At 42.7% G+C, this 27,662-nt stretch overlaps 2 protein-coding genes across 3 annotated transcripts; both read left to right on the top strand.

Moving 5' to 3' along the window:
* Positions 1 to 9,596: 9,596 nt before the first annotated feature.
* On the top strand, positions 9,597 to 14,339 carry lhx8a (LIM homeobox 8a). 2 transcript variants are annotated; one of them, XM_084007521.1, is made up of 8 exons: positions 9,597 to 9,787; positions 11,311 to 11,466; positions 11,851 to 11,972; positions 12,514 to 12,734; positions 12,861 to 12,964; positions 13,464 to 13,559; positions 13,647 to 13,824; positions 13,943 to 14,339. In XM_084007521.1, the coding sequence occupies exons 1-8, from the start codon at positions 9,761 to 9,763 to the stop codon at positions 14,017 to 14,019; spliced, it is 981 nt and encodes a 326-aa protein (XP_083863647.1). In that variant the 5' UTR covers positions 9,597 to 9,760; the 3' UTR covers positions 14,020 to 14,339. The 2 variants fall into 2 exon arrangements, with proteins under 2 accessions (XP_083863647.1, XP_083863646.1); XM_084007520.1 differs by having other exon boundaries at positions 13,464 to 13,824.
* A 1,864-nt stretch (positions 14,340 to 16,203) lies between these two features.
* On the top strand, positions 16,204 to 26,254 carry klhl20 (kelch-like family member 20). The gene is made up of 14 exons (XM_084007519.1): positions 16,204 to 16,334; positions 17,879 to 17,942; positions 18,744 to 19,001; positions 19,116 to 19,224; positions 19,998 to 20,204; positions 20,366 to 20,524; positions 20,639 to 20,733; positions 20,918 to 21,033; positions 21,188 to 21,371; positions 21,475 to 21,618; positions 21,977 to 22,110; positions 22,326 to 22,534; positions 22,681 to 22,787; positions 24,336 to 26,254. The coding sequence occupies exons 2-14, from the start codon at positions 17,920 to 17,922 to the stop codon at positions 24,418 to 24,420; spliced, it is 1,830 nt and encodes a 609-aa protein (XP_083863645.1). The 5' UTR covers positions 16,204 to 16,334; positions 17,879 to 17,919; the 3' UTR covers positions 24,421 to 26,254.
* Positions 26,255 to 27,662: the final 1,408 nt, after the last annotated feature.

Genomic DNA, 27,662 nt, shown 5'->3' with positions numbered 1-27,662 from the left:
AGATGTGACAGAGAGGAGGGCTTCACAAAGGACAGGAAACGCAGAGACATGTTGAAGAGAACAGGAGGGAGAGATGGAGCGGGAGATTAAAAGTGAAGTGGTAAATGGTGGGGAAGGAAACTAAAGGAAAGGTGTAATGAAGATGTACAGTATGTGATGTAATGAAGGAATAGAAAAACTTCTCCTACTTCGACTTTGAAGTCCACTTTTAGATACAAAGTGGCGTGTTGTGATTCTGATATGATTCGATAAACAGCAGTGGCTTCCTGTGAGTGCCCTGGCAGATGAAGTGATGAAAGTGTTCTAATAACAGACGTGAGTCAAAGCTTTTTGTGTTTTAACAGCGTTAATTCAGCAGACCGACAGACAAAAGCTTTGATCTGGATGTTTGATTTGCATCCAGACGTGAGGACAAACCGAAGAATATTTAAACAAATTGTCGGTGGATAAATGTTTCGTTGACATAATAAGTTTCTAAGATCTGGAACGAGTTGGCTGCATCAGGATGCAAGAATCTGTGACCAGCAGCATCGGAAATCATAAATCATAACGGACTAATATGCCACAAAAGGAGTTATACTTTTAGACAATATAGACAAGCTAGTGACTCAGCAGCAAAGAAGAAACTTACACATCAAATTCACAGGAACTGTGTTCGACCAACAAACTCCAATGTAAAACCATCCTCATCATCATGAGACGCTCAGAGCGACTGAAGTAGTACGAAGAGTGAGAAGTCAAGCAAACGGAGGACTTTCATCCGGGAGACCACTGTTCATGTCCCATGGGAAACTGTTTTATATTGTGAGGCATGAGTGTCGTTAGTCACGTGACTCACAATGGGCTCTGATTGTTTTAGATATGTCTGACAACATTATGGATTAGCTTACAGTAAATATAGTATATATGTATATTTTCAAAGTTCTAGCTAAATATTTAGCGAATTTTGACAAAGTCAATGCGACAAGAGTTCTCGGAAGGAGACTTTTCTGAGCAAGACTTCACATAATGAACGAGACTTCTCAGAGCAAGATATCTGAGAAAGAATTCTCTGAGCAAGACTTCTCTGAGCAAGACTTCTCTGAGCGAGTCTTCTCTGAGCGAGATATCTGAGAAAGACTTCTCATAACGAGACGTCTCTGACCGAGACTTCTCTGAGTGAGACTTCTCAGAACAAGGCCTCTCTGAGGGAGACACACAACGACGAACAAAGTGGATGAAACTAAATGTTGTGTTTCTTTGTAGGGTAATTTTCACTTACAATAGCAATATGAGCCTGTCAGTGGAAAAAACAAGCCCTTTTCGTGGACCTACATTGACAACATGCTCCCTCAATATCTGACCCATTAAAAAGTTATTGTTCCAATTAGTCACTAAGACAAAAGAAACATTGGAAAATAGGTTGAAAAATACTGACATTACCCTTTAAAGCACTCTGGTTTAGCTCCAATCACAGCAAGTCAATGAAAATGATGAGGCAGCAGCCAAGACTCCAAAGACCAAAAAACAAAGTAGTATTTTCACATTTGCAAACTTACATGTATATTTCATGGTTACCTAATTCCCAAAATATTCTTTCAAGGTTTCAGTATTTGCAGGTTGTAAAATTGTCAATGTGCTTTACAGACTCACAGACGGAGGTTGCATGGCGAGACTGTGTCCGTGAAAGTAACCTAAAGCTAAAAGGAAACGATTTCCAAATACTGTAATAGCATCTTTACCATACTGAAGAAGTGCTCCACTGTGTTTCTCTGTGAGAGCGGCGGAGGTAGGAAGTATCTTGATGGGTATCAAACATGCCAGCCAACACACACAGTGGAATTTTTTGCCCTTAGCGCTCAGATTAATGGCAACGTCTTCACGTGTGCCAGTAGAGGAAAACAAATGAGATGAAAGTGGTCTGTCAACACCAACAACAGGCGCCCAGTGAGTTTGGGGTCTGACAGACACTTTGAAGCTCAGCCAGAGAAAAACTGCCTTAAAAAACAGTACGACCTGAAACTTGAGCAGGATAAAAACTCACATGTAAAACGTATTTTCTGTCAGGTATATTTAGCGTCTGCATTGACATGTGAGTCTGTGATTAAAATGGATGAAATGAAATTAAGTATCAAATTATGGACAAATCCTGAGGCGTTACTGTCTCCACATGGAGGAGGTGAACAATGGAGCGTTGGAGAATGTAGTCAAAGTAAAAAAAAGGCTGCATTTCTGGAGAAAATGGTTGAGAATTAGAGGTTTTACCTTTACTTGAAACGTTAACCAACTTTTTTTTGCATAAACATGAGTTCATATCAGACTCGTATTCCGCTGGCAGATATCCACTGTAAACATGAAAAAATCGGTTCGGGTAGGCAAAAAAATACATCATGGTTTGTGTTAAGATCATAACATAACAACGTAAATAACAAGAATAAATAACAACCGTCCTAACCTTTCTTACGGAATTACGTAACAATCGTGAAATGAATGTTTATTTTTGGTTTCACACAGGACGCTAACATCAGTCCCATATTTTTTCTTGACCCAATAAATTGCCAATGTACCAGAACAAAGTACTTGGAATATTTTGTTGTACTTGCCAAGGGTGAAATAAATCTCCCTTGTATCAGGAAAGAGACAGAAATATCAAAACCTGTAAAAATTATAGCAAAGTAAATAGTGGTAACAAAACACTCAGAACTAAACATTGTTACATGTTATGTAACAAGAGTAAATGTAACGCGTTACTTCCACTCATGTACAAAAGATACATGAATATTTTGTTGTCCAAGCCGTGAATGTATGTTATTATAGAGGTGGAAAAACACAGTATTAGCTCAAAATACTGCAAAAAAAAAAAATCAGCCTCAAAAATTTGGTTTGGTTTCATGAACACCAGCAGGAAGTTGATTTCCATAAGTGGATTCCCACCTGCAGCATCACGCTCTGACCTGGAGGCTTGGAAGCCTCACATCTTATAAATGTCAGTATAACTGCAGCGCTGCTACGTCTGATCCAGCAACATGTAGAAGAGCTGACACTGCACATTTGTCTTTAAGCCTAAAAAGGTTTTCACATTCAAATAGGAACGAATAAAAAGTGTTTCACTCCCACCCACATATGTTAACACTGATGCATAAGCTATTTTACTGTGAGCTGGTCAAGATGGAGCTGGTTTTAACAGTTCTGTGGTCTAGAGGGGATCTGGCCCTGTGAGGAAATGAATGGGGGAAGAGAGAATCAAAGATACGTTTTTCCAGACAAATGTATATTCATTTTTCTTTAATCTTTGCTGTTTATTTTAAAGTATTCAATAGTTTTACCTCTTGGGACCTTAAAGTAATGTAAAGCTGCAGCTGAAAAAAAAAAAACCTTTCAACATATATGCTCAAACTGTCACCATATCCTGACATGAAACAAATAATCAGTGAATGATCAGATTCCTCTGTTTCCTTTTAGTCTCTTAATGGCGTTTGCAAGATTCCACCGCGTCCGAAAGAAAACAACCAATCAGAGCCGAGGAGTCTCTAACTCAGGTGCTTGTGAAGCTTGTACATCAACATTCTAAATGAGACAATAAAACTTTAAAACTGATCAGTCCGCCTTCACATCTATTTCTGCCGAAAAACCACAAAGATTGTGTTCGCATGTGACAATGATTTTAGCAAATACCATTGTGTTGTTGTTGTGGGAGCGAGCTTGTTGCTAACTTCCAGGTTGAGCCACAAAAACACGTCATCCCTGCAGCACTCTGTGACCACGGATCACAAACCAGCACAATTTGGCCTCTGTTTCACATATTCGCTGTGTGAAATCTATATGACCCTGTAGATGAGTGCATAAGCTTGCAGGTCCGATTACTTATGAGGATGAGGATATTGTAAAAACAACGACATCTCAGTCTTCACCGTAACAAATGACAGCACCATCCATAATGCATGATGTGAATATTTGAGTGCTACATCAAAGAGACTATCCATGCATTGCAATAAATCGCTGAAATCCAGAGGCTTCCACTGACCACAGTTATTCCCAGTAGAATGCCAGCACGCTAGCTAAGCTCCGAGGAGAAAACACAGTTTCCTTTGGTGCAGCGAGCGACCTTTGGAAAGCCCGGCTGAAACGAGGAGACGATGGATTTGACTGCAGACGAATAGTGAAAGGAAACACAACAGTGAGACAAGATGCTTGAATTTAGATGTTGTGTGTGAGGTCACAAACTGATATTCAACAGAGCAAAAAGTCGTCTTCCTTCCCATTTAACTCTGTCCCAATGACTCGAGAAGGCAGGGTCAAAGTGCAACTGCCTCCTTCACCCGCCTCGATTCCCTCCTCCTTCGTCACTCTTTCCATCCATCTGCTCTGCACCACTTGAGAGCATCAAACTAATGAACAGCAGAGCAGCAGCCGGTGCAAGAGAGGAGGTAGAAAGGTGAACTGGCCCGCCCAAAATGTTATGCAGTTTGCTGCAGCAGAAAGCAAGATGAGTCATGGACAGATGCAGAGGTGCACGCTCACTCGCTCACAGATGCACGCACACACACGACCGATCGCATGATCTTTCTGACGGAGATAAGAAAGCATGAGGACAGATCATCGTAAGGTGATTTTCAGACATGCACTTTATTGGATAAAATATTTTACACGCCAGCTTCTTTCAAATGCAGGACGGAACGACAGAAAAGCATCACTTCAACAGATCCCGTTGATGAATGTGTGAATGACAACCAATGCTGAGGGAACACAATCACATGGTGTGGATCGTTCAGGACGACAGGCTGTCTGACTCTCCTGATCACTTAATGGTCGTCCTGATAAAACTCAACTAAACTTAGTCCTCCAGGTACACAAATGGCTCTCCGAGGCCCTGGAAACATCAGCTTCCCCTTGATGATGTAATTTCCCTTCTGAGCGGAGACCGCCATCGCTGTGTCGCCGGACAGAATACAAGTCATCTGTCATTGGCCTGTGATGCTAATGAAACCCAGATGCGGCACTCCTCCGGTTCCACCAGGGCCCCGCCCACCCTCATCCTTTGTTGTCACGGCAATACAGTACCCAGAATCCCGCTGTTTATTTTGGTCGTCCTGGCGATGGGGTCTTGCAGCGGAGATGAAAGGGGAGCCGGAGACGACGGAGAGAACAGAGACGGATAAACAAAACTCACGTGCGCGTGCTGCTTATTGGCTGGCGGTCAGTTCCATCAGTCCAGAGTCCGAATACAAAAGTTAAATGTGTTAATTTCTTTATGTCTTTTGGATTTATAAAACATACGCTGCTGACACGAATTTGAAACACTTTCCCTATGATAGCTTTAATAGAAAGTCAAATTAATTTTAGCAATTCAGAAAAAAATTTGTCTTGACGATCAAGGAGAGAGAGAGAGAGAACCGCCGCTCTGCCAGGAAGTCAATCCAGGAGAATCACGTCCACCGAGAAAACGGATCTGGATCCACAGTAAGATCTTCCACAACTAGGAGGCTCACATTGGACACCTATTTGCATGCAAAATAGGACCAACAAGTAGCTTCAAAGTAGCCCAAATCCACGAGAAAACCACAGACCTGGCAACACTCCTGAAACTACTTTTACAAGAAGTGTCGCCTGGTAACCAACCAACACCAAGCATCAACCCACAGTGCTGAGAAATGAAGCCAACGACAGCTATAGCTAGCTACTGTCGCTGGTTCTGCAGATGTTTTCCATGTTTGCTGTCATGGCTGCTGTTGTTTTTGGTGTTTCCCTGACTGGTTTTCTCTCCTCTCTTGTTCCCACGAGCAGTGGCGTGCACAGACATTTTGGGGGGCAGGTGCTCAGTGAAAAATAAGGGCACTTTATGCGGCATGTAGAACTGACGGCTGCCTTATTATAGCAGTGTGAGATTTAAAAAATAAATAAACATTACAGGCACATGTTGAACGTTATATGCTATTGTTTTATTTCCCACAGAGCTGCTCCCCTGGGCTGCCTGCTGTAGCTCCCTTTATTTTTCCCTTCTTATCCTCTCCTTTCTAGGCATTATGCTGCAATTGGTAAATAAAAAGAGACCAACAATATATATAAGACTGTTTGGTTATATTTCAACAAGGCACAGGGCTACTTTTTCTGCAGGCAATTGGGTATTGCCTGTTTGTCATTTAGCAAATAAATGACTGCAAGTGTTAATTATGTAGGCCTAGCCTAATGTAAACCTACACAATAGCCTACTAAATATTCGTCTTAAGTAAGTATACAGATAGATTCACATGCTGTAGGATACCAATGACAAACTCTACTGGTGGTCATCATCATGTCATATCTATTACTGATTTTGGGTAGCGTCTAGCTTGTTAAGCAGGTGAGCAGCCAATAATTTATGCCCAGCTGTGTGGCGTTGAGACCGGCTACTTCACAACAGAGACCAATAAATGCAAGTTGCAGCTTGGCAACTGAGGCGCGTTCACACTGCTTTTATTTTGAAAATTGACCGGATTGTCTCGTGTTTCTTTGTGTGAAAAAAACGAACTTTCAAAAGGGCACTTGCTTGGTCCAGAGGGCAAGGGCAGGTGCTTTAGCACCACCTAGTGTCTACCTGTGCACGCCACTGCCCACGAGTCCTTTCTGTGTACCTGTCACAACTAACCACGTCTTGTCAGGGTCAGGTAACCAATGGAAACATAGAAGTTGGCCAGCAAAGTGGTCTCCCCTCCTCTCTCTCAGATCTTTCACCAATGACTCTGCGTGACTTCAAGCTGAGTCATGTACGGCGGCACACCCGCACCGTGGCGCTCCCAGGCAGCGAGATAAGCACGGCATGTCGAGGCCGAACCAAAAGCAACCGCTGCTGTAATGTGGGAAAACAACCGCGTGTTTTGTGGGATATTTTTGGACGAGGAGGGGAAACCGAGCCCACTGACAAACAGCGCCGCCTGCTCACGAACACCTGACGTCACGATGATAAACTCTGCAGCTCTGAAGGGAGACGAGGGCACTGACCTTCTGTTTCTGGATATTAGCTTCTTCAGATAGATGATCGTCGCTGCCAGTATGAGAACATTTGCTCGCCTCCCAGTTCTGTCCTGCAGAATCAAACTAAACACCGGCTTTAATGAAATATAGACTTTTCTGCAGGTTCAATAGAAACAAGTTAATCCTCCTTGTGACCGACGAGTGGTTACAACAGCAGATTTGACAGCTAAATGACCCTCGGCTCTTGTTGAGCAGCAGGTGTCTGCAGGATGAGTGTCGTCCAGAGCTCTCAGACCTTCTTAACTCGGCGACGTTTCCAAAGCAGCCTCTCAATATTCTTAATCTTGTGTAATTGTGTCCATTCTTAATTCTAATTGGCCACAAAAAGCCTCCCAGATTCATGAATTTAACAGCCACCTGTCAAAGCATCTAGTGCTGACAGGTTTATAAACCAGAGATCGTATCGTGGCAATTATCTGAGGGAAGAGCAGAACTGGTCTGAACAAAAGGCCCAATGATCCTCTCAACATGAAGTCTTGGTGCCATGATGTTAAACCCCCAGAGATCCCCCCCAAACAAACCCCAGTCTCCTCCCTTTTAATAAAATCAGCAGATGCTGTCCCAAATCCTGCAGTCCAGCGAGGAGGGCTGGATTAGTGGACAAGCAGTGAAGTGGAGGGGTCCGCAACAATGGGGAGGATTTTATTTCCGGTTCCTGGTGGAACGGGGAAATACTTTTGTCCCCTCTTTTTAATATTTAACCACAATATCATACTTTTATCTCTACCAGGTATAAACCTCTGGGAGATCATAAATTTACCAAATGGACTGAAAAATGTCTAAATAAACGATGATTGCCATAAATGCCTGATGTGATACAAATGAATTATCATCTTTAAGATTTGATTAAAAGATCCAATAAATACTCCAGTCCCCCCCAAATATACACTTTTCTGGCTGTTATCTGATAGTTCAGACTCTACCGGGTTCATAATCTGAAACCTGGTCTTTATTCCTCCGACTCCATGCCATGCAGTCGTATCCCAGAGACCCCGTTTAGGCGGCGGAGGCACTGAGGTGTCTGGTTGCAGACATATATGCACAGATAAGACCCGAAGGGATTCTTGACCCAGCCTCTCGCCTCTCCATTCACAAAGTGCCCTCTGAGAAGGTTTCCATTCATGCCTTTTTTTGACCCCCAGTCTTTGGTTGGCCATCGCCGTCACTTAAAGTCTGACAGGCTAACCATGGAGGAGGAGGTAGCCTGCAGAACCAGGAGCACCCTCTCTGGTTTGAAGAGGGGGGAGACCACTTGGCACTGGACCCCCTCCTGCATTAAAACTGAAGAGGTAAATGAACACGTTAAAGGAACATACTTCAGAATGTCACCTTCAGGTCATTTAATCTGTGAAACTTGTGTTGCACTAATGTATTCTGGGCAGGTCTGAGGAATTAAAAGCAACGGGTTTTGCTGCGCTGCTGCTCAGACGGTGTGGATGTCTGAATTAACACGAGTCAGTCCCTGGACTCGACCTGCGCTGTGTTCATAATGTCCCTGATGGCAAGACAGGAAAAGATGAGAAACAGTGATAACGTCAGACCGGGTTAAGTGAGTCTAAATGCCTCCCACAGGAAAAGATCTTTCAATGTCCAGGTTTTTTTCATGAAGCACTACAGCCGGGGGTGTCAAACTCATTTTGGTTCATGGGCCACATGCGGCCCAATTTGAGCTCAAGTGGGCCGGACAAGTAAAACCATTGCATAATAACCTAGAAATAACCACAACACATTTCCACTTTTTGTGTGTAAAGAAGTACATGTGTCCACTTCTCTTCTCGACAACATATATTTCTACTGGTGGCTGCTGCATGAATGAAGTCGCCTTTGCTTTACGCTGTTATGCTGCCTTCACAACAAAGGTGAAGTGATGTTGTCATAGAATACAAAATCAATGCCAAGACGTGATTCGTGCCGGTCAGCGGGATAGAATATTAGTCCAGAGACCAGACCAGACTATGTGGAGAAACCAGAGACTGTCTGTGGTCCAAAAAACATGGTCGCTGCTGTATTTATGTGACCTTATTTGGAGTGTTGATGGAGCAGCTACAATGTTAGCTAGCACCCATCAACCAGACTCCATTCAGAAAACCAGCGTTTTAAAAGCTTGTGGTCTTGCAGACAGACCTAACGAAGCATCACTCCAGGCTTTTTACTGATCACCATCATGATGGAGTTATTTCAGCATCCTTTTGATCTGGTTATTATTATTAAATCACAGCTAAATACTTTTTTTTTCAAATTGAAACCTTTGGTGGGCCAGTAACGGCCCTCGGGCTGTATGTTTGACACCAGCAGTGTTACTGGGCTGCAGAGGATCTAATATGTTTTTCCCTTGATGAAACTGCAAAGAGTTTGGCTTTTTTTATACTGTCAAACAATCAGCAACATGCATATATTAATCCTCTACAAAAAACTGCAAAAATAAATAAATAAAATAACTGAAGAATGAAAGAAAAAGAAAGGAAAACTAAGGATCTTCAAATCTTAACTTTTCATCTCCATTGATGCTGCAGCAGGCGGGTCCGATCACAGTGGGAGGTGCAAAGCGCTGCTTCAAGTGACAAGGAGAGAAAAGTTGTGGCTCTCACTAAAATCCTCAGAGGAGCAAGAAGCACTGAGGCTGATAAACGGGACTCCAGTGGACTAAACCAGCGGGGTCAGTCAGGCTCAGGGTCCGCTGCTGCTGCTGCTGCTGCTGGGGAGTCGGCCCACACCTGGCCGGAGGAACCGGAGGAACCGGACCGGAGGAGCCGGCAGATGCTCCGTGAAAATGTTCAACTTCGTCTCTAACAGCGCGGTGAGTAACGAGATGTTGTAGAAAGTTCCACTTTACAAAGCTACAATTTTAAAATGTGACATATTCATATTTTATCCCAAACACACAAGACGAAGTTCTATTTTCATTTTAAATAGTTCATCTCACGTATTAATGAATTCACAATATTATGGTTATTTTTCGTTTCGTTCCACTACATACAAAAAATACTTTCAGTTTAAAAATAAAAATTAATGTAGGCTAAGTGTTAATAGATCCATACATCCATGTTCCAGTATGAAAAGACAATAATACAGTATAATATATAAATAATAAATCCATGTAGGCCTGAACCATATATGTGACGTTAACAATATGGAGGCTATATTATTTCGCTTAAAAAAATAAATAATTTAGAGGCCAAAAGAAGTCCTATTATGGGTAGCCTACAGGGCTAATGCTGGATTTATTATTTTATTAATTATTTGGTAGATTTGGATAATTATATTATCATATCTAGCCAACATCAAACTAAAGCAGCTCAACACTGCAATAAATAGAATCTGTTATAATTACGAGTGTCAGCAGGTGAGGTAATTATTCAATTAGGATTTATTTAAATTGTGGTTATTGTTACTATTACTATTATTATTATACAAACACTGTTTTCTTCTTCTTCTTCTTCTTCTTCTTCTTCTTCTTCTTCTTCTTCTTCTTCTTCTTCTTCTCCACAATGTAATTATTATGACCATTATTATTATTATTATAAATAATAAATTGCCAAATAAAAAGATAAATACAACCTTTTATTTTTTTTTACTTTATTGAGGTGAACGTGACGAACACAGACCAGCCGGAGGGGAAACTCACCTGCGCATGGCTCGTTATCATGTGCACGTGCGCGGCTGAACACAATCAGACAGAATCACGCTCAGCTGCGAGCGAGCGCGCGGAGATTCGCTGATTGACTTGCGTCCATCACAAAGTGAACACGCGGACCAGCGGGCTCCGTTTGGACACGTGACGAAACATCAATAAAACGATGACGACACGAAGTTTGAGGGGATTTCTTTCCGTTGTGGGGTCACGCCTATTAACCTACACATCATAAATCCTATATCAGGCCGATTAGCGCGCGTGTGTATGACTGTGGTTGTCATGGCAATATGAACGAGACACCAGTCACTTGTTCGCCGCTGCGCTTAGCGCATCCCTGCGGTCTCGCGGACACCATGTCAGAGGGAGAAGGGAGACCCGCGGAGGCCGTCTTCACGCAGCTACAACAAGGACACGTTTATTTCGACACAGTAGGTTGTTTTCAACACTTACACGGACAAATTTAAAAAAAAAAGTTTCTCGGCTTAACACGGTGTGGAAACGGAAAGGGCGTCGCCGTGCGCGCACTTCAAAGTGCCGCTAAACAACTCCCAAAAAAAGGAAAACTTGTAGTTTTTACAATGTAGCCAACAGCCTGGTCGGAAGGTTTCACACATTGTTTGAGTGTTTAAACTGTACATTTAGTGGTGTGTGTGTGTGTGTGTGTGTGTGTCCTTTACCTCTGACAGGGTTCCTCCGGGCCTGATGATATTTTCGAGGACGACTACTCCCCGTCCTCCATGTCTTCGTCCTCCTCGTCCTCCGCCCCCACCGTGACCTCCCTGCAGGGGAGAACCCTGTGCACCTCCTGCGGCCTGGAGATAGTGGACAGATACCTGCTGAAGGTCAGACATGGCAACCCTGCAGAAGACGCCTTTTAGTTCACACAGAACAATTAAATATTAATGTAGGCTGAAGCTCCAATTGTTGGGTTTTTCTCCCAAATTCTTGTAATTTTGTTTTCAAAACAATAATTTGGTTAATTTTACATTTGGTTGAGGAAAATGCTCACAACATCAGAATACTCGAAACCCACAATCCAATTATTTTTAACATGCAATCATAATTTAGTTTCCTTTTCCAAGTAGCCGAGCTTTTGGGTGAACAATAATCTTCAAATTAAGTCATTCCAGTAAAATAAATGCCTTGTGAAGACTTTGAGTGACCTCTGTCCTTCAGGTAATAATTTGGATAATACAATATTATTACTTTCTCCCCCCTCATGTCAGGTGAACAACTTGTGCTGGCATGTGTGCTGCCTCTCATGCAGTGTTTGCAACACTTCACTGGGGCGACACGTGAGCTGCTACATCAAGGATAGACAAGTTTTCTGCAAACTCGACTACTTCAGGTAAGTCACACCTGAGTCCCTTTTTGATGTTCTTCTCTCTGGGGTTAATGGTTTTGAGTCAGACTCCCTGTGTGATATTATAATACTTGAGCATAATACTTAAGCAAGGAGGGAAATATGTTCTGTTAATAAACACGAGGCTTTGTATTTGAGGTGCAAGGGAAAGAAAATAACTTATTTCGGTTTAGTCTTTTACTGTTTTGGAATTCAATCAGCGAACAAAAATGAAACAAACAAACTTTGGATTTCTCTGCTCATTCTGCTAAATCTGAAAGAAAAACTATAAAATACTGTTTACATTTTTTTTTCATTGCACTATGCGGACTTCTGTAAACCTCTTTGGGTTTTGTCTTTATTTTGACAATTAACAGTTTAATTAGTCAGAATGGAGTTTGACTCGCAGCTTTACTTTTACTCGCGTGTGTAAAAGTGTGACAATATTGCTATTATTATTATGAATTAATTAATTGGCAGCGATCAATCACAGCTCATCTGACCTCTCTGTGAACTTGAGTGCCTCCTGTTTGACATGTCTGTTCAGGAAGTATGGGACCCGCTGTGCTCGTTGCGGCCGTAACATCCACTCCAGCGACTGGGTGCGTCGGGCTCGAGGCAGCACCTTCCACCTGGCCTGTTTCTCCTGCACCTCCTGTAAGCGCCAGCTGTCCACCGGGGAGGAGTGTGGACTGCTGGAGAACAGGGTCTTCTGCCGGCCGCACTACGACATCATGATGGAGAATATCAAACGGGCGAAGGAAAGCGGTGAGGACAGGTCCCAACAGGGTGGTGCTCTTGTGAGGATGAGCCCTTGTGAAACGGGGCCTTCTCTTCAAAAGGTTAAATCATCGTCATGGTGATGACTGTAACATGCTCTGTGTGTTTTTAAAGAGCAACCAAAAACCGAAGAGGAGGAGGCGGAGAAGGATGAGTCCAGCACCATAACCAGACCTGCTAAGAGGGCCAGGACCAGCTTCACTGGTGACCAGTTACAGGTACCAACCAACCAGTCCGTGGACTCTGAAATCACTCACTAACCACTTTATAATGAGTTCTCCATGTTGAACTTCTGTCTGAATCACTAGTGGTGATTACCCCACATAGTGGACTCAAAGTCCCACAACTCATCTTGAAACGCAGTAAAAAATGGTAGACAGTTGAATAAAGTCTGCTGGTGGTGAATTGCCTTTTATCAGGATTATCATAATTCACTAGTGACTTAAAAAAGGTGTAAAATACTATCATGGACAAGTGAAAATGGATATTAATTAAAGAAAATACAGGATACTAAAATACATTTAAATCATGTATTTATCCTTTATTAATGCAGGGAGACTTTATGATTATCTTGTTTGAAATTATTAGATTGTTTATTAAAAATTAGCAGTTTAAAAAAAGAAAGATGTGTCTCATTTGTGACACAATCAAACCATTTGTGAAGTGATTCCAGGATGTTTTAAGAGTTTCAACCACTGCCCCCTCTGTCATGTACAGGTGATGCAAATTCAGTTTGCTAAAGACAACAACCCGGATGCCCAGACTCTCCAGAAACTGGCGGAGAGTACTGGTCTCAGCCGCCGGGTTATTCAGGTAAATCTCACACCAGAGACGGAACGATCTCCTTTCAGCTGCAGGACTTCAGGCGTCGAGACGTCAACCCGTTCTCTCTGCTCTCAGGTTTGGTTTCAGAACTGTCGAGCTCGTCAGAAGAAATACATCGGCCCTAACGCCACGTCCTCCCTCATGACGTCGTTTGGTCCGGGTCAGCTGACGCCACCTTTGATGGAGGATCTGCAATACACAACCTATGTCTCCCCAGATACACCGCTCCTCACCACACTGACTTACATGGATGGTGAGAAACATGCACACGCATCAATATGCTGCCCAATCAGAAAACGCGTTTGTTTCAGTAATGATTTCAATGAACAGTGTGTTGATTCGTAATGTTTTTGTTCTTTTAACTCCTCCAGTCCAGAGTCCAGACCCGCTTCTGCTTCAACCACTCATCTCCCATTCGCTGACACAGCTGCCAGTCAGCCATGCCTGAGCTAAAGCCCGCCTCTCTAAAACGACTGACGATGAGAAGAGTATTACTCTTGAATACAAAGTCTGTGAGGATTGGATGACTTTATATTCATAAACAATTATGCGATGCGTTTATTTACATTTTCACGGCCTGATGAGCAGACACTGAATTTCATCACATCATACAGAGATCCACAGGTGAGACTGTGTGATGGTCGAAGATGTGAAGTGAAATATATATAAGTGAGACGGAACTTTTGTTAATATTTATATGTTGTGTATTATTTTGTATTTAATTTATTTGGAGAATATGATGCGATGAGAAGGCACTTTGAAGAACAAACACGATGTAAAACTGCGTATAAATTTGATTTCCTGTTCATGTTTATTTAAGGATGTTTGAGGGTAATTAATTGTCAGTTGGGTATTTTACAAGAGACCGAGAATCGCAAGGTTTCTCTCGTATGAAGACCGCATTATAAAATGGAAGATTTGTTTTTACAGCAAATTAAAACTGGTGGAGATGCTTGCTATGTTACTGATGGAGAAATGTGTAGAAACACTAAATGTCTTCTTTTGGATAAACAAGCTTTTCTGTAGATTGTGTTAAACACGGCTAATAAAACAGTAAGTGTTGGGAACGTTGGACAGAAGTCGTGTATGAACTTCACACTGGGAGACACGTGAGATTTTTCACATTAACATACTGGACATTAAAGTTTCTGGCTGCAACAAATCCTGTTTTTCTTTACAGAAAAAATTCTGTTCTTCAAAGACTGACTGATGGAATGTAAATACTTCTGTTTACTCATTCATGTCACATGTCATGTCACATGTCAACGTGAAAGAATGTGCAGTACTTGTATGTCCTTTCACCAGTACTTCTCAGGAGAAACTGTTGTACTTGTTACTCTAACCTATTTAGCAGGTACACTAAGGTTGCAAGATCTGCTCTTCTACCCAGATCTGATCCTACCTAGATCTGGTCCTGTACTACCTAGATCTGTTCTTACCCTTATTGTACTCATTGATCTCTTCATGCTCTGCCATGTAACCATTGGATACGTGGAAAGTATTAGTATTATCTTTTTCCTTTCACCTCGAGTGTATTACATTTTACAAAGCAGAAGTACTGAGTGAGATGGAGAGACTCGTCGTGTTTTCTTTTGGGCATGCATCTTTGCAAATTGTTGCCTATTTGTAATATAGTTTGTAAAAAGGAAAAGAGGCCGTGTGCCACAATGTGCCAATTAAAAACCCCAATTAAGACGCTCATTGTGAACACGCTGTATACATGTCCAAAGAATACTCCTGAAACCTGAATTATCTTAACATATCACACGTCTCAATCTGAAAAAGTTGCATTTGGAATAAGGCCTTGTTCTGTATAACAACACGGGACATGATGTTTACATGACCCGTATCAAATTATGAACATTTTCATTGCTTTGTGGTCCGAACCAAAATCAACGTGGTCAATGGGGACTGACCCAGACAGGTGTATAAAGAGTTTAATGAAAACATACGAGAAGAAACAAAAAGAGAAGGCAGTGGAGGCTGGCTTGCTCCAATAAATATCCAAGGAGAAGGTATAAAGGCTGGGCACTGCTAGTCACTGGCTAGTCACTAACCTCTACAATAAAGACGCTATAGCGAGCAAATAGCAGAGCAATACCGAATGAGACAGAATGTTCTGGCAGAGTGGTGGAGGTGAAGGCCAGGCTTTCAGTGGGAACAGGTGTGCTTCATCTGCTGCAGCAGAAGCCACGCCCCCTACCACGCCACCCTGTCACACACATACCCTGCAGGAGAAAAAGAAAACCTGAAAAACAACAGAATCTCCACAGTCCTAAAAGTGGAATATGAGTGGAAAGTGCCAAAGAGTTTCTGGTGTGCCGCATGCTGCTATTGACTGAAATAAAAAGATCTGAATACTTATTCAACAGCCATTTCACATTTTTTTATGAAAGGAAACTGATTCCTAATAATATAAAAATAATATTACACATAATAGTGTAAATGTTTGATGGATGTAACCAAAAAAAAAGACCTCAGGTTGAGAGGTTATCTCTCCCCACGTTCACTCTCACGCTGTTATATCTCAATGAAATGCAAAAACGCCAACATTACTTAAAAAAACAAAACAAACCAATTTAAAACGTCTAATGCAATGACGTAATCCAATACTTTTATTTAGAAAATGTGTCCGGAAGTGACGTTTGGTATTTGTCATGCGCACACAGAGGAATAAAAACACCAGTGTTTAGCCGACGGCATCAAATTGTAAACATTAGCAACTCGGGCGAATTCCTTCCGCCTCTGGGATGGAAATATAAGGTAAAACCCGTCTTTAATGTCTCTATTTTTTCCTCAGATAGTTGACAATGTAAACAAATGCGTTCAATATATGAACGTTATAGTTTATAACTCTACGCGGTTACTGACCTGATGCTGACAGACTTCCGAGCGGCCGGAGATACCTTGAGCATATCGGCTAAGTGGGGAAATGTCTTCACATGTTGATCGAGTTCGTCTGTATTGATTCATTCTGCCTTCTCTGCTCGTATTTTGGTCGCTATCGCCTGTGGATTCCCTGCCGACGTGCTAGCGCCTAGCGTTAGCGTCAACCGAAATCCTCTGGGAATGATATAGCTAGCTAAAGTTAACTCGTTAGCTAGCGCGTTTTTTTTCTCGTAATTATACACATGCACTCATATTTAGTGTATGTGTTTCTGCCACAACTATCGTCAAACCTCGCTGGAGCCAAATTCGTACCAAACCAATAGTGTTTGACGTTAGCTTGCTAGCTTGGTTAACTTGGATCTGTCTATCTGCTGAAACGGCTAACAACAAACGGCTATCTTATTTTAACGACTTGTTAATCACGAATGTAGCTTAAAACCCAAATAGCCTCTGTGTGTTAACGGTGTATGACGTGATAAGAGTGACATTGACGCCACGCTGATGTGAATACTAAGTGATCTCGTGCAACGTTTCCTTCCGGCCCCCCCCCACACACTAATTAATCCTGTTTAGTTGTTTTACAACGTCAGTGTAAAGTTATTTAAACAGTGACAGACTGCTCTGTATCACATTTATAATTTCTTCAACAACAAGCGAAAATACCACCGTTTATTATAATAGAAGAAGACTTTAATCGACCCATTTGCACAGCCAGAATGCAGCTGAATTATGTTTTTTGTTCATTTATCTTAACCTCACTGAGTAGAACTACCGTAGAGTTAAAGTTGTATAGGAATATCGTACTTCAAAGTGTTTTATTCAGCAAGAGGATTCCCATGACTTATTTACATCTGCAGCTCAATCCAGTGACCTTGATATACATGTATTTTTTGTACATGTGAAGTGTAGATTCAGCAGTATGGTCATTGTTGAGGCTCTAGGAGTGTTTGTGTTGTTGTATATGACTGTATTAAATTGAAAGGTGCTTTACAATACATGCAAACATGTGTTTGACTAGCAAACACAAACGTGGCTCACCATGTAGTTGTAGTCTCCTCGTGACCACATGATTAATTAAACACCTGTTTTACACGGTGACTGTGCATTTTAAAATTAACCAAGGCAGGGCTTTTTTGCACAGCTATTAGATCTAGACTGTACAGTCGGAAGGTCAGGAGACGTGTGTGTGGCACAAACTACAAATGAAAAGAGAATGTCGTAGCTTCGGCGTCAGCAGTCCAAGCACGTTTTTTTCAAATGGAAACGTAAAACTAGGGACCAAACTAAATGCTCAACGGGGGAATTGTGAAAGTGCTTTCTCGCATAAGTTTCAATTTCCTGAACTCCTCCTGTTACATCTGTGGTGAAGACAGACTGACCGCAGAAAAAGGTGTGACTTGTTTTGTTGGCTTTTGTAGGTCAACCCCAAGGTGTGGGACCCAACATTGCTCTTCAGTGCATGGATGCAAAGCCAATGCGCAGGTAGGTGTGGTTTGCAGTTTGACCGCTTTTCTAGTCATATATTAACCAAAACAGTCGTTGCTGAAGGAAAATGACTTGTATTCAAGAGAGACACAGAACATTCTACTATAGAGTGTTGCTGGGATGATGTGTTTTTTGATGTTATTCACTCGACAAAAAGCCAATGGAATGTTGGATTATTGCAGAAAATTATCTCTGATCAACCCAATTCCAGGTATCACACCAAAATCCCACTGACTTTGAGATGAGGGAATCGGAACCTCTATTATTTAGGCTGCGTCTATTTGGAGATCTTGTGTAAATAACCAATGACTCAGTGGCACCCATCCTCTTATGTCACCACATAAGGCAGACTAATCCCTAACCACTGTTTCCCTTGATCAAAGACCAGTATCTGATGGTTCTACCAGGAATTGCTCTTTGTATTGTGACAAAGCGGTGGTGTTTGACCTGGGGGTTAGTATGGGCTGTGCACCCTGTCCATTGGCTTGGGGTTACTTGCTGATGCCTGGAAGAGTCCTGAACATGACAAAATAAATGGGGAAGATAAACATGCAGGCAGAGGGCAGGGTCTCTGCAGATACAGGCATCACCACCACTTCTAGTGGGTTATGATGTTTGAGAGGGATTGTTTTTGGATCTGTCTATTGATTGTTTTTTTTTTGAGGAAGTTGTCACACATTTTACCTTTTATTTAAGCTAATAAAATGACAAAATCCTGAAGATCTCTTAAAATGTGTGTAGGTGTAAGCCAGGGATATATTTACTCACTTAATCATTGCCCATGCCGTTCATGTTCAGGGCCACCAGCGCACGCCAAGACGCCACTGGAATGGACATCACCAGCCGCTGTACTCTGGGGGACCCCAACAAGCTCCCTGAAGGGGTCCCCCAGCCTGCACGCATGCCCTATGTCTCGGACAAACACCCACGGCAGACCCTGGAGGTGATCAACCTGTTGAGGAAACACAGAGAGCTCTGCGACGTGGTGCTGGTGGTGGGCGCCAAGAAGATTTACGCTCACCGCGTGATCCTGTCGGCCTGCAGTCCTTATTTCAGGTACAATTCAGATCTCATCTGGTGAAGGAAGATAAGTTTGGAAATGAATCCACATCAAAGTACAGTAAGTAAGACTGTAACAACGCTATCTCTTCATTTCCATGTTGTCCTCAGGGCCATGTTCACTGGAGAGCTGGCGGAGAGCAGGCAGACAGAAGTGGTGATCCGCGACATCGATGAGAGAGCCATGGAGCTGCTCATCGACTTTGCCTACACCTCACAGGTAAACCGTGTTTATATTTGTTGTTTATGGTAAAACAAATACTAATGCCAAGTGCTGAGGTGAATGTTTACACGGGATGGAAACACAATACTGATTTAATTTACACCAATTCCTCTTAATAATCAGATTCTTTGTTGATTCCCTTATTGATTACTGTGTGGTGAAAAGAAGTACATACAGGCAATTAACCAACTTTTTCACTACCATACTGTGACATTTTGTTTTAGCAATATGTCCTCTACATTCGTTTGAGACAAATAATCCTTGTGAAGGTGTAAAAGAAACGGATGGGGAGCTGCGGTGTTGGTGAACATACAGCCTCTTGACCTTGATCGCTGTCATTACTCATAGCACTATGAGAGCTAGCTAATAACAGGGTGACAGACTAGCATGCATGTAAATCATGTAGGCAAGGCATTAGCCTATGGTCAAGTCCTAGTTAAGGACCTTTACCTCACTCTGACAGACCATATCATTAATGACGGCTACTCGTGCCCTTGCAGAACCCGCTGAGCAAGACTTGCAACACAGATGTAATTAAGATATATGAACAGTCACGTTCACAAACAGCATGACAAAGTAATCAAAGTATTTTTGAAAGGGGTCAATCAGGTTTTGGATACACCGTACATCCCTCACAGTGCAGTAAGGTCTATCATCAAACATGCACAGAATACGGTGCATCTGTAAGTCTGAGTGAAGAAGATCATGCTGTGTGGAGAGAGGAAGAACTGTGTGTGAAGACTCTGATCTGCTGCCCTCCCTGCTGCTAGGTGACCGTAGAGGAGGGAAACGTCCAGACGCTGCTCCCTGCAGCCTGCCTTCTCCAGCTGGCTGAGATCCAGGAGGCCTGCTGCGAGTTCCTTAAGAGGCAGCTGGATCCTTCCAACTGTTTGGGCATCCGGGCCTTCGCAGACACGCACTCCTGCCGCGAGCTTCTCCGCATTGCAGACAAGTTCACCCAGCACAATTTTCAGGAGGTAAGCACATGGATAAGAATAATCGGCCATCGTCCCGTAGAATATTATGATGCCATTTTACAAACGAGGCAAATCATCTAAAGACATGATTTGGCAGATTAATTGATGATGAAAATCATCATCATTCTAAAATGTCCAACTGTTCCACTCTGTTGTCTTAGGTAATGGAAAGTGAAGAGTTCATGCTGCTGCCCGCCAACCAGTTGATTGACATCATATCCAGCGACGAGCTGAATGTGCGGAGCGAGGAGCAGGTTTTCAACGCTGTGATGGCCTGGGTGAAGTACAGCATCCAGGAGCGCAGGCCACAGCTACCCCAGGTTTGTGGCTCACTTACCGGTTATGTTGCCAGGATGATTATTGATGTACATTCCAGCCGTAGACACTCAACGATGAACAGTGTGGGACTGACGTGGATTTGCTGTGTCCTGTAGGTCCTGCAACATGTCCGCCTGCCGCTGCTCAGCCCCAAGTTCCTGGTGGGCACCGTTGGGTCAGACCCTCTCATTAAGAGTGACGAGGAGTGCAGGTGAGCGCTGTTTTATTTGTCCAACATGTCGGTGTTTATCTAGATCCCAGAATTTGATGGATTTGTTTTCTATCACCAGATAAAAGAAAATGTACTGACAGCAGAAACGTGTACCTTAATTTTATACTTTTGAGAGTCTTCATGTAACCATCACATATGATTATATCCATTTTTTTTTTTTCAGAGACTTGGTCGACGAGGCTAAGAATTACCTGCTGCTGCCGCAGGAGAGACCATTAATGCAGGGACCCAGAACCCGACCCAGGAAACCCATCCGCTGTGGAGAGGTTCTCTTTGCAGGTCAGTGTCTTTTTTTTTTTTTTTTTTATACAATAAATGAAAACCTCTTTCCTTCGCATCAAATACAGGGACATATGTAGTAGTACGCCGATACCACTTACAGGGTAGGATTGTAAAAACTGTCATCTCCTCCTGTGTTTCCGTTGTCTTGTAGTTGGCGGTTGGTGCAGCGGCGACGCCATCTCCAGCGTGGAGCGTTACGATCCCCAGACCAACGAGTGGCGGATGGTTGCGTCGATGAGTAAGCGGCGATGCGGAGTCGGCGTCAGCGTTCTGGACGACCTGCTGTACGCGGTGGGCGGCCACGATGGCTCGTCATACCTCAACTCTGTGGAAAGGTGCGCTCCATCACTCGTGCTCTGTCTGGAGATTTAGATTGAGAAGTAAAATCATTTAAAATACAATCATTACTATTCTCTTTATTCCATGTCTCCTGTCCAGGTATGACCCGAAGACCAATCAGTGGAGCAGTGACGTGGCCCCAACTAGCACTTGTCGCACCAGTGTAGGAGTGGCTGTCCTCGGTGGTTATCTGTACGCTGTCGGGGGACAAGATGGAGTTTCCTGTCTAAACATTGTAGAAAGGTAGCTGTCAAAACCACTATGTAGTACTGTGCCACTAATGTTTCATTCTCTCTGCTGCCCATCAGGGGGCGACTCCTCTGGTTGCACAAAGAAGTCCGATTGCATGGAAGTCAGTGACAAAATTACCCTTATTATCATCATCTCAGTCAACTATTTTAAACATGAATTCATGGTCTCAATTTCTAGTTTCAAGATGATAAAAAAACATATTCAATTTGGTTAACGTGACCTCTGCTCTTGTCCACGCCTCCATCGACTTGCCTATATTCACTTAGACCTGAGAAATGTTCAGAAGATCACTGAAAAGCTAACGTCAGCACACGTACTAGGAATAAACGTCGTCCTTCTCATGCTTTAGGTATGATCCTAAGGAGAACAAATGGACTCGTGTGGCCTCCATGAGCACCAGGCGACTGGGTGTAGCCGTTGCTGTGCTGGGGGGCTTCCTGTACGCCGTAGGAGGGTCTGATGGGACGTCACCATTAAATACAGGTATGGCACTGACTTAAATCCACCCGGAGCTTTGACAAGAATGAAGAATTTTCTGTAACCCATGTGTATATTAGTGTTTTTATGCTCCACAGAGTGTTCGCACAAATTAGGAATAGAAAGGCAGATTTATGTGCTCACTACTAAATATATAGTTAAAGCCACCGTAGGTCTATCGCCGCTGCCACTCCATGGTTGGTTTGTCTCTCCCTCATCAGTGGAACGCTACAACCCTCAAGAGAACCGCTGGCACACGGTGTCCCCGATGGGAACCAGGAGGAAGCACCTGGGCTGCGCCGTCTACCAGGACATGATCTACTCCGTTGGAGGGAGAGACGACACCACAGAGCTGAGCAGCGCAGAGCGATACAACCCGCGGACAAACCAGTGGTCCCCCGTCGTTGCCATGACGTCCAGACGCAGCGGGGTGAGTGTGTGTCTGGTAGAAATATTGTTTCAGTTACTGCTTCGCCGTCGTACGTCCATAACTGGATGCATTTAATCAGTGAAATGTTTCGTAGTCACACTGGTTGATAGTAAAATGCAGTGAAGTGTTATTGTGAATGTGTGCAGGTGGGCTTGGCTGTGGTGAACGGTCAGCTGATGGCAGTAGGAGGCTTTGACGGGACGACGTATCTCAAAACTATAGAAGTGTACGACCCCGATGCCAATACATGGAGGTAAGACACTCGAGCTGTCACCATTCAACACCGTTTTTACAACCATGGGGAAAACTTTGAATGCATAGATATAACGAGGATTTAACTTGACAGCAGAACCTTTTTTTGTTTTTCCTCTGATAATACCAGAGATCAGCAAAATAATGTTATATTATTGAATGCAACATTATTTCTACAAACTAACACCGTTGTGCTGTCTCCTCGGCTCAATACAGATATTTCTGTCTGAACCCCGACCCAAATCTCATAACAGTAACCGGGTCTGACCCGAACCCGACAGGCATCCGTTGTTTTTTGTTTTGTTTAAATGCCCAAATACACCTAAGCCCGCCAACTGACTGAGTTAGTTACCAAAACACACTCCGACACTAATTGGATCATTCATAAATTCAAATTTTACACCACGATTTTTCGATATATTGTCCCACCGCCACTGCATGGCTTACATGGGTTCCTTTCACAGCAAGTAAAAATCTGTCCATCTCTCCATAAGTCACCTTGGTGCTGCCTTATAATGGAAAGTCCAAATGGCACCATGGTGGTCGAGGTCCAGTGAATCATTCACGACGCCGTCATAAAGATGTCATTAGGCTTTATTACAGTGTCAAATGCTTTTATGACGAGTTCAAATTGTTCCGTGAGGTCAAGTAAAAATATTCATGACATAATTATAACGCCGTCGTGATGGCCAAGGTGAAAACCAACCACGTGTGACTGTGACGTAAAGCTAACACATTAAACTAATACAGGTTCTTGAAGCTTTATCATCGGACCTGCTGTGGCATGGTTATGTTGTGTTGTCATATCTTCTCAGGCAATGTCAACTCTGCATTAAAAATTAATGAAAGTGATAAACAGTCATAAACATTCATGAAGATGAACTGACAGGTGTCGTTATGCACACCCCTTCAAAGAGATGCTACCGTTGCTACTTTCCGTTAGCTGAGGGAAACTCGTGTGTGTTTTTAATTTAATTTGCGGTGCGATAAGAATTCAACAGCAACAACACAATGTCCACATTCCAATGATAACTTCAATGTCAACAGTACTTTCTACAAAAAAAAAGTACATTTTTCTGAACTTTGGCTCTGCTAATGTTTTAGTTCTGTCAAAATCTATAGTGTGAATTATTAAACCTTTATAGTGGACTCAAAGTATGCCTCAATTCATCTCGAACAGTAGATCAGAATTGCTCCTTTTCAACCCGAACCAAGTTGGATTCCTTCTTTTCTTACATTTAACAATAAAAGCCCTAGACATTTACACTGAGGGAACTCCAATTTACTGAGAACATTTTGGCTTACAGTGGTTTAGGTCGTACAAGTTTAACTTCAGACGGACCGGATCCTGGTAGTTTATCCTGTTGGCGCTTCCGTCGAAATATATAGGAAAACACAGAACATGCCACAATAAAACTCTTAAAAAGTAGTAAACCACAATTAATATTGTCCGTCTTCACTCCTCTCCTATTCTTCCACGTTAACACCAGAGCACATCTAGTCACTCCTGCTGAACTTCTCCTTCCTCATCATTTCACTCTCTTTCCAGGTTGTATGGAGGAATGAACTACCGCCGACTAGGCGGGGGGGTGGGCGTCATTAAAATGACTCACTGTGAATCTCACATTTGGTAACACCAACCAACCAACCCCCCCTCCTACAACACACATAAACACACAAACACACACACGCTCACACTTCTCATCACGTTGCAGTGGATGCCTCTTCACCGACTCCCGTGCCTCCAACAGAAACGCGATTCATGCAAGGATGAGAAAGACGTGTCCGGGGGAGGGGAGGAACGAACTTTGGACTCTAGCTCCTCCCCGACCCCGCTCTGAGGTCACTAACTTTGGAGTACGCCCCTTGTCTTCTTGGTCGATCGACCACGAGCAGAAGCCCAACCAGTCCCGTTAAGGGGAGAGGACGGTCCTCCTGTGACCTCCAAGCTTTCAACCTCGCAGCCTCTCTCGTCTGGGATGTTTGACAGGAAACTAGGCTTTCTCAAGAACTCAACATTGCTGCTGAAGGAGTTTACATTTCTGCGATTTAAGAAGTTCAAGCATGGGGTCTTTTCCCCATCAGTCCAACTGTGAACAGCTCAATCACTTCCCCTTGTCTTAAAATGGCAAAGCTTTCCCCCCCTCAAACACCTGGGACAAATAACAGTGTTTTTTATTTTTCATTTGAAAATGTCAGCCCCAAATTTGTGGTTACGACAGCCCTCAAGAGTTTAAAATACCAACAACCCTGTTTCTGTTGATGTTTATTTCCTGGAGGCGCTGTATCCTGATGGTCGGAGGTAAATCTCTCATTCTCTCTCTGCTTTTGCTTTAGGCTTTAGAAGCAAACGTCTCAGCTGTGGCTGTCGTGTCTCTGGGCCTCATCTGTAGCATTTAACGGTGGAAAAGCTACCAGACAGTTATTTCCTGAAGGAAAGGAAACATAGTTCATCTCACTAGGCGTGGAAGTCACCGCTACTCGACGCTTTCTCTGGTTGAATGGGGCTCTGCTACTGCACTTTCACAGGAAGCTGCTGCCGTTTGTCGTACTGTTACATTCATCTTCGCTCTTCAGAGGGAAAACTTGGACGGCGGGATCATCCAGTGGTGTCGCTGGTTTGTTGTTGCCTCTTTTCTCGATTGGGGAAAGCTGTTTTCGCTCTTCTCCTGACAGTTTGATGGGACGATGGTACGATGGTACGGACGCCGAGTTTTCTTTGAGACAGCCAGCTCTTTTTCCAAACTGCTTTACAGATCATTCTATGTAACAATCCTGTCTCCTACAAAATAACACAACTCTTATTTATTTTTCAAAGGAACATATTTCCTCAAACTGAAGTAACAAAACAAGAAGTGCTACAAATGTACTTGCTTAGGTTTAGTATGGCTTAACTATGAAATGAAACAGAAGTTCTTTCTTCAACTGGATACAAATGTTGGTCTTCTGAGCAGAAGCCACGTGTTTTATCACCAGTCCATTTAATTTGAAATTTGTTTGTGATGCATCCAAAACCAGCATAATCCACAAGAAAATACCTTTTTCCTTGAAATGTAATTGACAGTGCGGTTTGTGAGGAGACATGGGATCCATCCAGCTCGTCATGTCGGGGATTTGTTGTTAAGTTTTAGCCGTTTACCAAAGTCAAGCTAGAAGAGAGGCTTGCACTCTGTTTCAGAAATGTTAAAATAAACTGCCGGACTCTCATTTATTAGTTTTATAGGATGTCATTCTCTCACCAATGGTTGTTTCACAATTGAGCCATTTTGTAGAATATAGAACCTGAAAATTCTATTGTTCTCAATGAAATGAAGGAGAATCGAACTCCGTAAGTGGATTTCTGTTACATGTTTAACACTTTGATTCTGACCTCTGTGCAAATGCAGTAGTATATTCATCCCAGTTCGTTGTTCGACCACATTGATATCATTCTTAGCTGTATATGCATTAATAAAGTAACAAAAACTCTCTTTTCTTTTCTTCTGTATTCTCAAGTCCCACACTTGTTTGTATGCCGTCATATGCAGCACAGTGTTAATGGCACCACCTGCTGGAGGACAGTTATAGTGCAGCACTGACAATAAAACAAGAAAATAGATCCCCTCTTCGGTGTACTTGCTGGTAGTGGAACTGATCTCGGCTCCGTGTGAAATGACGGTGAAATTGGTTCGTGTGAATCTGAGGTTTATTGTTTTGTGATTGGAAATGTATTTTACTTTCTTAATTATGTTTTTTATGGGTGTTCAACTTTATCGGAGGGGGATCCTCATAGGAATCAGACATGTCTCACATTTAATGGAATCGATGCTGGGCATGTTGGGCATCGCTTTGAGCCACAGCTCTGCACTTTAACTTGTGTGTGGAACAAATGCGTTGCTGTAATCACGAGCGAGGGAAGGCGACGATACGAGGCTGTTATGCATCATTACAACCTCATTTTCACCGGCCAGCAGGTCCTAACCTCGATGTTGGTGGTGATATTTAAGAATATGGCAAAACTTTTTAGCTGGGTTTAGTTTTCTATGCTAGCGGGAGATTTCAAGTTGCAGGGTCACTGTTTGCACCTTATGAATCTTAATGTTTTGGGATATTTTTCGCTGTATCACGAGCTGAGGCTCATTTTTAAAGTTTGAATCTGACCATTTCAAGCCATTTTGTAAATACTTTTTTTTTTTACTTTTGGTTAAGTGTAACACATCCTGCCTGCTTCTTGAAAAACTCTCCCAAGAAGATGTTGCTGTTTTTCCACTGCCACGGAGTTGCAAGGAAATCCCGCTCGGGTAAGACTCCATACAAGTTATTGCTTTGGTTTAAGACGAGCTGTTGCTCTTCAATGGCTTTCCAGGTTTTCCCTCCAAAGTCAACCGATCATGCAGTAAAAAAACACATTTTCCAGATTTGTGATGCGATTTTTCAGATATCCACCAAATAGTTTTTAAAATGTAGTACAGGTATTCCTTCACTTATTTGAAAAATCCTGAGCCAAATTTGATTTGTGGTTTTCATTCATAGACATTGACAATTCTTTTTTTCTAGCTCTATTCTAAGTTTTCTGACAACCAACTCCAGCCATAGGTATTTGTGTTAACAGGTAATTGATTGTTCTGTCCTTAAACCAGCAATACTGTTTGGTTTCTCAAACTGAGTGGTGTTTCTCTTTAATGGTGTACTAACGATGCATCGTGATTGAGACGAACAGAAGTCGGCAGTCTTTGGTTTGCGTAGCGTCTGCAGTGTGACCCCGTACATGGTTGTGATCTCTGGTGTTCTCATGTGTCAAACAGTCGTCTCTCAGCTGCTCTGGACTCACGATGTTCACTATGACGAGGATTAAACTTTTTCCTGCGAAAAAACATGTCTGACTCATTTTTATCTG

This window comes from Eutrigla gurnardus (genome assembly GCF_963514095.1).
Source record: "Eutrigla gurnardus genome assembly, chromosome: 4".
NCBI classification, from domain to species: domain Eukaryota; kingdom Metazoa; phylum Chordata; class Actinopteri; order Perciformes; family Triglidae; genus Eutrigla; species Eutrigla gurnardus.
The sequence above is the reverse complement of the archived record's forward strand: the minus strand, read 5'-3'. Positions and strand labels throughout refer to the sequence as shown.

Excerpts from the sequence above, each read along its gene's own strand:
- lhx8a (XM_084007520.1), top strand. The coding sequence starts at position 9,761 with ATGTTCAACTTCGTCTCTAACAGCGCG. Across the intron at positions 11,467-11,850 it reads TGGACAGATACCTGCTGAAG|GTGAACAACTTGTGCTGGCA; the intron begins GTCAGACATGGC and ends CCCTCATGTCAG. Across the intron at positions 13,825-13,942 it reads CACACTGACTTACATGGATG|TCCAGAGTCCAGACCCGCTT; the intron begins GTGAGAAACATG and ends TAACTCCTCCAG.
- klhl20 (XM_084007519.1), top strand. The coding sequence starts at position 17,920 with ATGGATGCAAAGCCAATGCGCAG. Across the intron at positions 19,002-19,115 it reads GCCTGCAGTCCTTATTTCAG|GGCCATGTTCACTGGAGAGC; the intron begins GTACAATTCAGA and ends TGTTGTCCTCAG. Across the intron at positions 19,225-19,997 it reads ACTTTGCCTACACCTCACAG|GTGACCGTAGAGGAGGGAAA; the intron begins GTAAACCGTGTT and ends CCCTGCTGCTAG.